The following is a 13729-nucleotide window of genomic DNA, read 5'->3' on the forward strand; positions in this document are numbered from 1 at the left end:
GGGAGGGGTGACCCTTCCTCCTGCTAGCCCTCTGACAACAGCCCCAGTCATTCATGGCTTCTCCCTGCAGCTGACACCGAGCTGTCCTTCCCTGTTCTTACCTGTTCGTACCTGTCCTTACCTGTCCTTCCCTGTTCTTACCTGTTCTTACCTGTCCTTACCTGTTCGTACCTGTCCTTACCTGTCCTTCCCTGTTCTTACCTGTTCTTACCTGTCCTTACCTGTTCTTACCTGTCCTTACCTGTCCTTACCTGTCCTTCCCTGTTCTTACCTGTTCTTACCTGTCCTTACCTGTCCTTACCTGTCCTTCCCTGTCCTTCCCTGTCCTTATCTGTTCTTACTTGTTCTTACCTGGGACAGAACAGAACCACAGACCTTTCATCTGACCTCATGTCCAACAAGGTTTCTGAGCTACTGAACCGTCCACTGCCATTATAAGAACATGGAGTCTAACATTACTGAGAGACGGTACGTTGCACATGGCACCCTATTCCCTATGTAGTGCACTACTTTATACTACAGCCCTATTCCCTATATAGTGCACTACTTTATACTACAGCCCTATTCCCTATATAGTGCACTACTTTATACTACAGCCCTATTCCCTATATAGTACACTACTCTATACTACTATTCCCTATATAGTACACTACTCTATACTACAGCCCTATTCCCTATATAGTGCACTACTTTATACTATAGCCCTATTCCCAATATAGTGCACTACTTTATACTACAGCCCTATTCCCTATATAGTGCACTACTCTATACTACAGCCCTATTCCCTATATAGTGCACTACTTTATACTACAGCCCTATTCCCAATATAGTGCACTACTTTATGTGAACTATCCTAACCCAGGGTAGTGCACTACTTTATGTGAACTATCCTAACCCAGGGTAGTGCACTACTTTATGTGAACTATCCTAACCCAGGGTAGTGCACTACTTTATGTGAAATATCCTAACCCAGGGTAGTGCACTACTTTATGTGATCTATCCTAACCCAGGGTAGTGCACTACTTTATGTGAACTATCCTAACCCAGGGTAGTGCACTACTTTATGTGATCTATCCTAACCCAGGGTAGTGCACTACTTTATGTGATCTATCCTAACCCAGGGTAGTGCACTACTTTATGTGATCTATCCTAACCCAGGGTAGAGCACTACGTGCTGCTTCTAATGGTTGTTCAGGACGAAGAGATTCAGTGTAGAGACCAGCTGGTGGACAGGCTCCTACTGTAACACCTGTGGTATAAACATCAGGGTAGAGACCAGCTGGTGAACAGGCTCCTACTGTAACACCTGTGGTATAAACATCAGGGTAGAGACCAGCTGGTGAACAGGCTCCTACTGTAACACCTGTGGTATAAACATCAGGGTAGAGACCAGCTGGTGAACAGGCTCCTACTGTAACACCTGTGGTATAAACATCAGGGTAGAGACCAGCTGGTGGACAGGCTCCTACTGTAACACCTGTGGTATAAACATCAGGGTAGAGACCAGCTGGTGAACAGGCTCCTACTGTAACACCTGTGGTATAAACATCAGGGTAGAGACCAGCTGGTGAACAGACTCCTACTGTAACACCTGTGGTATAAACATCAGGGTAGAGACCAGCTGGTGAACAGGCTCCTACTGTAACACCTGTGGTATAAACATCAGGGTAGAGACCAGCTGGTGAACAGGCTCCTACTGTAACACCTGTGGTATAAACATCAGGGTAGAGACCAGCTGGTGAACAGGCTCCTACTGTAACACCTGTGGTATAAACATCAGGGTAGAGACCAGCTGGTGAACAGGCTCCTACTGTAACACCTGTGGTATAAACATCAGGGTAGAGACCAGCTGGTGAACAGGCTCCTACTGTAACACCTGTGGTATAAACATCAGGGTAGAGACCAGCTAGTGAACAGGCTCCTACTGTAACACCTGTGGTATAAACATCAGGGTAGAGACCAGCTGGTGAACAGGCTCCTACTGTAACACCTGTGGTATAAACATCAGGGTAGACACCAGCTGGTGAACAGGCTCCTACTGTAACACCTGTGGTATAAACATCAGGGTAGAGACCAGCTGGTGAACAGGCTCCTACTGTAACACCTGTGGTATAAACATCAGGGTAGAGACCAGTTGGTGAACAGGCTCCTACTGTAACACCTGTGGTATAAACATCAGGGTAGAGACCAGCTGGTGAACAGGGTCCTACTGTAACACCTGTGGTATAAACATCAGGGTAGAGACCAGCTGGTTTAGGGGGAGTTTGTGACCCCACCTTGACCTGCTTGTTTAGGGGGAGTTTGTGACCCCACCTTGACCTGCTGGTTTAGAGGGAGTTTGTGACCCCACCTTGACCTGCAGGTTTAGGGGGAGTTTGTGACCCCACCATGACCTGCAGGTTTAGGGTGAGTTTGTGACCCCACCTTGACCTGCAGGTTTAGAGGGAGTTTGTGACCCCACCTTGACCTGCAGGTTTATGTGAAGTCAGTCAGTGGTGAGAGAGGGAGGTGGATAACCAGACATCAGCTACAGCCCAGCAGCCCTCCGTGTTGTATTCTAGATGGTATTGTAGCCTAGGTCATATAAAACACTGAGATGTGGCTGGACCTGAGAGCTGGAACACAGTAGCTGGAACACAGTAGCTGGAACACAGTAGCTGGAATCCATTGACACAAATGATGGGATTCTAATTGTATGGCTGAAAGCCCATCTCAACAGTTTGAAAGCTCACTAGCCTTCTTCTAATCCGTGGCCAGTGTGTTTCCATGTGTGTGCCAACTACACAGGGGTTTTGGTGGCCCAATGTTCTCTTGCCAAAAATAGACCATCGGTCTCTGGAAACGTACGGTTTAATATAGGACAGTAATGAGCATAGTGAAGGGGACTGAGGGATGTTCCCTTTGTGCCTGGGAACGAACCCCACCTGGGTCATTGTAAGGAGTGAAACAGACCATTATCATTTATCAGCCATCAAGCCGGGGTCGTCACAAACTGATCCTGGAGCTGTAATTACATGATAAATGTCTGTATAAAATGTCTGTACAACACTGTCTCCACAGCACCCGGGAGAGAGGGGGAGAGGGAGGGAGGGAGGGATAGAGAGGGGGAGAGGGAGGGGGAGAGGGAGAGGGAGGGGGAGAGAGGGGGGTAGAGGGAGAGGGAGAGAGAGGGGAGAGGGAGAGGGAGAGGGGGGGAGAGGGAGGAGAGGGAGAGTGGGGGAGAGGGAAAGGGAGAAGGAGGCTGAGAGGGAGGGGGAGAGGGAGGGAGGGAGGGAGACAAAACCCCCCGAGGTCCCAGTGTCTCTATAATGTCCCTCCATGACAGAACTGACCGAGGTCCCAGTGTCTCTATAATGTCCCTCCATGACAGAACCCCCTGAGGTCCCAGTGTCTCTATAATGTCCCTCCATGACAGAACCCCCTGAGGTCCCAGTGTCTCTATAATGTCCCTCCATGACAGAATCCCCTGAGGTCCCAGTGTCTCTATAATGTCCCTCCATGACAGAACCCCCTGAGGTCCCAGTGTCTCTATAATGTCCCTCCATGACAGAACCCCCTGAGGTCCCATTGTCTCTATAATGTCTCTATAACTCTATAACATTAACTCCGTTCCAGCCGTTATTATGACTCCATCCTCCCATCAGCAGCCTCCACACACACACACACACACACACACACACACACACTAAGCCGCCCTGCACCAGACCAGGAACAGCTTAGTGTGAGGGCCCTCTCTCTAATTGCGGACCATTGCACATAATGCCTGTGTGGCAGGCCGGAACAGGAGAGGTTCAACATTGTTTTCCAACACTGTGAAACGGCATCGAGGCCTCCTCTCACACGCCCAATGATAATTGAACAATTCAACTTTAGCATGCTAATGAGCACTTCAGCGTTGCATACTGGATAACTAATAACCGTGGCAGGCCTCTCCAATGAAACAGCGTCCACACAGGCTCAACACTGTCCAATGACACAGCGTCCACACAGGCTCAACACTGTCCAATGACACAGCGTCCACACAGGCTCAACACTGTCCAATGAAACAGCGTCCACACAGGCTCAACACTGTCCAATGAAACAGCGTTTCTACTTTTCTAAAGCTTGTCTTAGCAAACTCTGCGTACTGTAATCGTGTGTAAATCAGATGAAAGGATGCTATTCCATTTAGCCTGGAACAGGAGAGGACAAAGCATTTAGTCTGGAACAGGAGAGGACAAAGCATTTAGTCTGGAACAGGAGAGGACAATGCATTTAGTCTGGAACCAGAGAGGACAAAGCATTTAGTCTGGAACAGGAGAGGACAAAGCATTTAGTCTGGAACAGGAGAGGACAAAGCATTTAGTCTGGAACAGGAGAGGACAAAGCATTTAGTCTGGAACAGGAGAGGACAAAGCATTTAGTCTGGAACCAGAGAGGACAAAGCATTTAGTCTGGAACCAGAGAGGACAAAGCATTTAGTCTGGAACCAGAGAGGACAAAGCATTTAGTCTGAAACAGGAGAGGACAAAGCATTTAGTCTGGAACAGGAGAGGACAAAGCATTTAGTCTGGAACAGGAGAGGACAAAGCATTTAGTCTGGAACAGGAGAGGACAACGCATTTAGTCTGGAACAGGAGAGGACAACGCATTTAGTCTGGAACCAGAGAGGACAAAGCATTTAGTCTGGAACAGGAGAGGACAACGCATTTAGTCTGGAACAGGAGAGGACAATGCATTTAGTCTGGAACAGGAGAGGACAATGCATTTAGTCTGGAACCAGAGAGGACAAAGCATTTAGTCTGGAACAGGAGAGGACAACGCATTTAGTCTGGAACCAGAGAGGACAAAGCATTTAGTCTGGAACAGGAGAGGACAAAGCATTTAGTCTGGAACAGGAGAGGACAAAGCATTTAGTCTGGAACAGGAGAGGACGAAGCATTTAGCCACCACTTAATGATGTCATCTGTTGACAGGAAGTGGGATTACTTGCATGACATCTTTTAATTCAGTTAATTGAATAACACCTTCACATTAGGTGTATTGATTAAGGTTAGGTCTAATGGTGTGATTGATTAAGGTTAGGTGTAATGGTATTGATCATCTCTAGGTGTCATGGTATGATTGATTAAGGTTAGGTGTAATGGTATGATTGATTAAGGTTAGGTGTAATGGTATGATTGATTAAGGTTAGGTCTAAGGGTGTGATTGATTAAGGTTAGGTGTAATGGTATTGATCATCTCTAGGTGTAATGGTATGATTGATTAAGGTTAGGTCTAAGGGTGTGATTGATTAAGGTTAGGTGTAATGGTATTGATCATCTCTAGGTGTAATGGTATGATTGATTAAGGTTAGGAATAATGGTATGATTGATTAAGGTTAGGTCTAAGGGTGTGATTGATTAAGGTTAGGTGTAATTGTATTGATCATCTCTAGGTGTAATGGTATGATTGATTATGGTTAGGAATCATGGTATGATTGATTAAGGTTAGGAATAATGGTATTAATGATTAAGGTTAGGTGTAATGGTATGATTGATTCAGGTTAGGTCTGATGGTATTGATCATCTCTAGGTTGCAGTAAAGAGAGGTGATGTTTCAGTGGACCAGGGAACTACAACAGCCTCCACCTACACAGCAGCTTCTTCATATCCTCAAGTCATAACTGATTGTAATGAAGCACGAGGAACCACATTGGAAAGGCATGAAAGATGGTCACACGTGATTCAGAATCCAACTGAAAATGAAAGGCCGAAGCATATTTTTTTGTTAAATGAATGTGGCTCTTCAAAACGCCGAGTCATTTCATTTGCAAGTTGTAATACAAAAGGGGCCTGATAAGCGTGAGCGAGAGATGACGGATATGATCGGATACGTATTATGAGGTGATTGGAGACAATATTAAACGACACAAAGAAAGCTTTTGTTGGAGAATTCCTGTTGCAGTTCAGCCAATATCGCCTCTCTGCTTTAATTACATTTTTTATTTATTTGTTACCCTCCCATTGTTGGGCTTTTTTTATTTTATTTTATTGAGGTTGTGCCTGGCTACGTTTAGTTATCAGGCCCATCTCTACTCCAAGTGAAGGTCACCAGAGACCACGACGGGCAGAGTGCCTCAGTTTATTGGCTTTTCATTGAGTCCCTTTTATATGAAGCTGATTTGACTATCTGGCGTTAAGATACTGAGCTCTGTTCGTGGCGTTTGGTGGCGTCGCCATCCGGATATTGTTCACCGCTGTTTTCAGATATTCCAGGGTGTATTTACACTTTTGGTTGAATTAAATACTCCTCATCACTTTTGTAATATCCTCTTTTATATGTGTGGTCTCTCTCTCTCTCTGTGTGTGTGTCTGTGTGTGTGTGTGTGTGTGTGTGTGTGTGTGTGTGTGTGTGTGTATCAATGTGTGTATCAGTGTGTATCAGTGTGCAGCTGTAGCTCTTTGTGTATCTTACGTCCCCCCCCGAAAAAGCATTGCCCCCGAAAAAGCATTGCTCCCAAAAAAGCATTGCCCCCCCCCTCACAAAAAAGCATTGCCCCCCCAAAAAAGCATTGCCCCCCCCCCCAAAAAAAAGCATTGCCCCCCCCCCCCCCCAAAAAAAAAACATTGAGTCGTCTTGTATCTGATAGCTTGCGGATCATTTAGTGATCTACGGTACTTTAAAGAACCCTAGAAATTCCCATAACATTATGCAATAACATGATACATTAAATAACACACAGGGGTGGGGGGGGGGGGGGTTATCCACAGGGGGGGGGGGGGGTTATCCACTTGGAACTGGGCAGCTCATTAAACCACACAATGCTGAGCCATTTGTACAAAAGGCCCTCTTCCCTCACCTTCTCTCTACTTTAGGTGAAATTACCCTCGGCTATCCTTCCTCCTGCTCCACAAGGACCACTTCAGACATTCTGCCTCGCTGACAAAGGCAGAGGCTGAACATCCTAAGGACCACTTCAGACATTCTGCCTCGCTGACAAAGGCAGAGGCTGAACATCCTAATGTTTATAGAGAAAATACAGGCTTTCTGATCTTCATTTCACTGTTGTGCTTCTATACGACAGTCTTCTGTATGGCAGTCTTCTATATGACAGTCTTCTGTGTGACAGTCTTCTGTGTGACAGTCTTCTCTGTGACAGTCTTCTCTATGACAGTCTTCTGTACGACAGTCTTCTGTATGACAGTCTTCTGTATGACAGTCTTCTGTATGAGAGTCTTCTGTATGACAGTCTTCTCTGACAGTCTTCTCTATGACAGTCTTCTGTATGACAGTCTTCTGTATGAGAGTCTTCTGTATGACAGTCTTCTCTATGACAGTCTTCTGTATGAGAGTCTTCTGTATGAGAGTCTTCTCTATGACAGTCTTCTCTACGACAGTCTTCTGTATGGCAGTCTTCTCTATGACAGTCTTCCGTATGTGACGGCCTTCTATATGTGGCAGGGTAGCCTAGTGGTTAGAGCGTTGGACTAGTAACCGGAAGGTTGCAAGTTCAAACCCCCGAGCTGACAAGGTACAAATCTGTCGTTCTGCACCTGAACAGGCAGTTAACCCACTGTTCCTAGACCAGTTAACCCACTGTTCCTAGGCCAAGTTCTTAACTGACTTGCCCAGATAAAAAAATGACAGTCTTCTGGGTTGCATTGGGTCTGTCTTTGACTCTCTCTAACAATGTTAACCTGTCCACTACTTTTCAATAACAAGAAGTTCAAAAATAGCAAGCAGGGGGCACAGGACAAGACCTCTTTAATTATGGAGCCACCTCTCTAACCAGGGGGCACAGGACAAGACCTCTTTAATTATGGAGCCACCTCTCTAACCAGGGGGCACAGGACAAGACCTCTAATTATGGAGCTCTCTCTCTAACTAGGGGGGCACAGGACAAGACCTCTTTAATTATGGAGCTATCTCTCTAACCTGGCGGCACGGGATAAGACCTCTCTAATTATGGAGCCACCTCTCTAACCAGGGGGCACAGGACAAGACCTCTAATTATGGAGCCACCTCTCTAACCAGGGGGTACAGGACAAGACCTCTTTAATTATGGAGCTATCTCTCTAACCTGGCGGCACGGGATAAGACCTCTCTAATTATGGAGCCACCTCTCTAACCTGGGGGTACAGGATAAGACCTCTCTAATTATGGAGCTACCTCTCTAACCTGGGGGTACAGGATAAGACCTCTCTAATTATGGAGCCACCTCTCTAACCTGGGGGCACAGGACAAGACCTCTTTAATTATGGAGCCACCTCTCTAACCTGGGGGTACAGGATAAGACCTCTCTAATTATGGAGCCACCTCTCTAACCTGGGGGCACAGGACAAGACCTCTAATTATGGAGCCACCTCTCTAACCTGGGGGCACAGGACAAGACCTCTAATTATGGAGCCACCTCTCTAACCAGGGGGTACAGGATAAGACCTCTCTAATTATGGAGCCACGTCTCTAAACAGGGGGCACAGGACAAGACCTCTAATTATGGAGCCACCTCTCTAACCAGGGGGTACAGGATAAGACCTCTCTAATTATGGAGCCACCTCTCTAACCTGGGGGCACAGGACAAGACCTCTAATTATGGAGCCACCTCTCTAACCAGGGGGCACAGGACAATACCTCTTTAATTATGGAGCCACCTCTCTAACCAGGGGGCACAGGACAAGACCTCTAATTATGGAGCCACCTCTCTAACCAGGGGGCACAGGACAAGACCTCTAATTATGGAGCCACCTCTCTAACCAGGGGGCACAGGACAAGACCTCTAATTATGGAGCCACCTCTCTAACCAGGGGGCACAGGACAAGACCTCTAATTATGGAGCCACCTCTCTAACCTGGGGGCACAGGACAAGACCTCTAATTATGGAGCCACCTCTCTAACCAGGGGGCACAGGACAAGACCTCTAATAATGGAGCTCTCTCTCTAACCAGGGGGCACAGGACAAGACCTCTAATTATGGAGCCACCCTTCTAACCAGAGGGCACAGGACATAATTAAAGAGGTCGTGTCCCATGCCCCCTGGTTAGAGAGGTGGCTCCATAATTAGAGAGGTCTTATCCCGTGCCGCCTGGTTAGAGAGGTGGCTCCATAATTAGAGAGATCTTGTCCTGTGCCCCCTGGTTAGAGAGGTGGATCCATAATTAGAGAGATCTTGTCCTGTGCCCCCTGTTTAGAGAGGTGGCTCCATAATTAGAGAGGTCTTATCCTGTACCCCCTGGTTAGAGAGGTGGCTCCATAATTAGAGGTCTTGTCCTGTGCCCCCTGGTTAGAGAGGTGGCTCCATAATAAGAGGAGAAGGATGTGGAGGGGGAGACACCATGTTCCTCCTGTAATTTACTTAAGCACACACACACACACACATACCACACACACACATAAGATCATATGACTTGTTTGTGCTCGCCATATGTCTATGTTCTACTGGTACAGACCGTAGTGCATCTCCCCACAGTCCATGACCACGGCAATGTGAACTGAATCCACTCTGTGAGAGATTGATTTCCATAGCCTACTGCGCTCTCATAACCCGACGCTCCATACGTTTTATTTTATTTTTTGAAATTGAATGACTTGTTAGTTTGTGTTTTCTCCAGTTGAATGAGAAGACGAAAATGTCCCAAATATATGTATTGTTTTGCTCCCAGATAGCGTGTATACTGCCGTGAGGTTTTCCTGGTGGAAACCCGACCTCCACGTGGTTGGTTGTTTACGTCTTCCAGGAACGGGCCGCAGCGGAACAGCGCTGATTGGGAAACATCATTCCTGGATACAATTTCATTACAGCTAGTTTGGACGGCTGGAAAATATATCGGCTGCCTCATCCACAAAGAGGTGCTGGAAGAAAAAAAACACTGACTCCTGTTTTCAACTTTCTCTGGCTTTATTAACGTAAGAGCTCGACGTATGTCTCCGTCTTTTGTTCCTTTGTTCTATTCGTCTCGTCTTTGTTTTCACTTCTAAGCCACGTTAATTTTCGAGTGTTTTTGTCGTGAACAAACACGTTGACATTGGCAATATAGAAGTTGTAGCTAAATACAGCGAGAAAATGTAACGTGAATGATGTGTTGTCCAAATATAGTTTAATTATCTAGGACATGCTGTGCCTGCTCCCCTCCAAGTCGCACAGTCAAAAACGGCTGGGAATAATGTGGAACAGGAATCTATTCAATAACAAGGTTTCCAACATACAACAGAGTTGTTTATCGGCAGAATAAGATACCAGGTAGGGGAGTGGGCTACGTGGTGAGTTGATGCCTTTTCGACAGCTAGTTAACTAGGTGAATTGATCATGCTACTTTGTATACGTTGTTTTTTCGTCATCCTTGTTATTTACGACATTCTTTGGAAACAGATTCCGGTTGGAACGTAAACAAATTATACCCAGCCGTCAAAAACACGTTTTTGTTACTTAGCTATATAGTCTTGTTGTTTTAAGATGTTGCTGTCTAAATGAGCTTTTACTTTCCTGTAGTGTGATGCAGTTTGATGTCAACATATAAGCTACACCTCTCCACTTCTATAGTTACATACACAAACCATTAGCAACACCTTCCTGATATTGAGTCGCTGTTTTGCCCTCAGAACAGACTCGATTCGTCGGGTCATGGACTCTACAAGGTGTTGAAAGCTTTCCACAGGGATGCTGGTCCATGTTGACTCTAATGCTTCCCACGGTTGTGTCAAATTGGCTGGATGTCCTTTGGGTGGTGGACCGTTCTTGATTCACACATGGGAAACTGTTGAGTGTGGAAAAACCCCGCAGCGTTGCAGTTCTTGACACACACAAACCGGTGCGATTGGCACCTAATTACTACCATACCCCTTTCAAAGGCACTTAAATCTTTTGTCCTTCCCCATTCACCTTCTGAATGAGACACATACACAATACACGTCTCGAGGCTTATAAATCCTTAATTAACCCGTCTCCTCCCCTTCATTTACACTGATTGAAGTGGATTTAACAGGTGACATCAATTAGGGATCATAGCTTTCACCTGGCCAGTCCTATGTTCCTAATGTTTGATACACTCAGTGTTGTTCCACTTATTATCACGTTTGGTTCTGGTTGTTTCAGATCCACAAGGAGAATGTTTCAGCTTGGAAGCCAGCTGGCCCAGTTTCACTTCTCCACAGGACCCAGTACTGCTATTGTAGGTGCCACAGGAGACAGTACACAGCCTACCCTAACAGTGCAGGACTTTATCCAACGTGTCAGGTAGGCCTAAAGGATTGATTTAACACGGCAGGGACTTATTTATACAAGTGTGTTCTGTACGTATGGTGAGGTTGTTGGCTTGATGTTCTTGTTTATCCTCGACAGTGGTAGCTAGCTAGACTACGCTGTGGGGACGGGGGGGGGGTCAGGTTGTATCTAGCTAGCTAGACTACATTATAGGAACGGGGGTCAGGTTGTATCTAGCTAGCTAGACTACATTATAGGAACGGGGGTCAGGTTGTATCTAGCTAGCTAGACTACATTATGGAGACGGGGGGGGGGGTCAGGTTGTACCTAGCTAGCTAGACTACATTATGGGGGGGGGGGGGGGTCAGGTTGTACCTAGCTAGCTAGACTACATTATGGAGACGGGGGGGGGCAGGTTGTACGTAGCTAGCTAGACTACATTACGGGCGGGGGGTCAGGTTGTACCTAGCTAGCTAGACTACATTATGGAGACGGGGGGGGGGGGCGGCAGGTTGTATCTAGCTAGCTAGACTACATTATAGGAACGGGGGTCAGGTTGTATCTAGCTAGCTAGACTACATTATGGAGACGGGGGGGGGGGTCAGGTTGTATCTAGCTAGCTAGACTACATTATGGAGACGGGGGGGTCAGGTTGTATCTAGCTAGCTAGACTACATTATGGGGATGGGGGGGTCAGGTTGTGTCTAGCTAGCTAGACTACATTATGGAGATGGGGGGGCAGGTTGTACGTAGCCAGCTAGACTACATTATGGGGGGGGGGGGGGGGCAGGTTGTACCTAGCTAGCTAGACTACATTATGGGGGGGGGGGGGGGGGGGGGCAGGTTGTACCTAGCTAGCTAGACTACATTATGGAGACGGGGTGGCAGGGGGGTGGGGGGGGCAGGTTGTACCTAGCTAGCTAGACTACATTATGGGGGGGAAAGGGGGGGGGGGGGGCAAGTTGTACCTAGCTAGCTAGACTACATTATGGGGGGGGGGTCAGGTTGTACCTAGCTAGCCAGACTACATTATGGAGACGGGGGGGCAGGTTGTATCTAGCTAGCTAGACTACATTACGGGCGTGGGGTCAGGTTGTACCTAGCTAGCTAGACTACATTATAGAGACAGGGGGGTCAGGTTGTACCTAGCTAGCTAGACTACATTATGGGGGGGAAAGGGGGGGGGGGGGGGGGGCAAGTTGTACCTAGCTAGCTAGACTACATTATGGGGGGGGGGTCAGGTTGTACCTAGCTAGCCAGACTACATTATGGAGACGGGGGGGCAGGTTGTATCTAGCTAGCTAGACTACATTACGGGCGTGGGGTCAGGTTGTACCTAGCTAGCTAGACTACATTATAGAGACAGGGGGGTCAGGTTGTACGTAGCTAGCTAGACTACATGACCGGGGGGGGGGTCAGGTTGTACGTAGTAAAAAGCATAAGGACCTTGGATTATATCCCTCTTTATTGTTTTTAGGAAACTTGGCGGACTGAAAAAAGAGAACATTTTCTGCGACCTACGAGTTCCGACCCAGTTTCAAACCACCAAGGCAGACGACATCGACCTCGTCATCCTCACAGGTGCTCAGTCGAATATTAAACTAACTAGGCCTATGTACTGTCCAGTATTAAACTAACTAGGCCTATGTACTGTCCAGTATTAAACTAACTAGGCCTATGTACTGTCCAGTATTAAACTAACTAGACCTATGTACTGTCCAGTATTAAACTAACTAGGCCTATGTACTGTCCAGTATTAAACTAACTAGGCCTATGTACTGTCCAGTATTAAACTAACTAGGCCTATGTACTGTCCAGTATTAAACTAACTAGACCTATGTACTGTCCAGTATTAAACTAACTAGGCCTATGTACTGTCCAGTATTAAACTGACTAGGCCTATGTACTGTCCAGTATTAAACTGACTAGGCCTATGTACTGTCCAGTATTAAACTGACTAGGCCTATGTACTGTCCAGTATTAAACTAACTAGGCCTATGTACTGTCCAGTATTAAACTAACTAGGCCTATGGTCTGTCCAGTATTAAACTGACTAGGCCTATGGTCTGTCCAGTATTAAACTGACTAGGCCTATGTACTGTCCAGTATTAAACTGACTAGGCCTATGTACTGTCCAGTATTAAACTGACTAGGCCTATGTACTGTCCAGTATTAAACTGACTAGGCCTATGTACTGTCCAATATTAAACTAACTAGGCCTATGGTCTGTCCAGTATTAAACTGACTAGGCCTATGTACTGTCCGGTATTAAACTGACTAGGCCTATGTACTGTCCAGTATTAAACTGACTAGGCCTATGTACTGTCCAGTATTAAACTGACTAGGCCTATGTACTGTCCAGTATTAAACTAACTAGGCCTATGTACTGTCCAGTATTAAACTAACTAGGCCTATGTACTGTCCAGTATTAAACTAACTAGGCCTATGTACTGTCCAGTATTAAACTAACTAGACCTATGTACTGTCCAGTATTAAACTGACTAGGCCTATGTACTGTCCAGTATTAAACTGACTAGACCTATGTACTGTCCAGTATTAAACTAACTAGGC

At 46.4% G+C, this 13729-nt stretch overlaps 1 protein-coding gene across 2 annotated transcripts in view; it reads left to right on the forward strand.

The window, feature by feature from the left end:
• Positions 1–9690: 9690 nt before the first annotated feature.
• The window catches only part of si:zfos-911d5.4, a 40173-nt gene continuing 36134 nt past the window's right edge, over positions 9691–13729 (forward strand). The window contains exons 1-3 of one of the 2 annotated variants that reach the window (XM_036973948.1): positions 9691–9864; positions 11051–11191; positions 12636–12739. In XM_036973948.1, the coding sequence (XP_036829843.1) occupies positions 11064–11191; positions 12636–12739 (232 nt within the window). In that variant the 5' untranslated portion in view covers positions 9691–9864; positions 11051–11063. Of the gene's footprint in view, positions 9865–9989; positions 10199–11050; positions 11192–12635; positions 12740–13729 lie in introns of those variants that run through there. The other variant, XM_036973949.1, reaches the window with a different exon arrangement.

This window comes from Oncorhynchus mykiss, unplaced genomic scaffold (genome assembly GCF_013265735.2).
Source record: "Oncorhynchus mykiss isolate Arlee unplaced genomic scaffold, USDA_OmykA_1.1 un_scaffold_369, whole genome shotgun sequence".
In the NCBI taxonomy this organism is placed as follows: domain Eukaryota; kingdom Metazoa; phylum Chordata; class Actinopteri; order Salmoniformes; family Salmonidae; genus Oncorhynchus; species Oncorhynchus mykiss.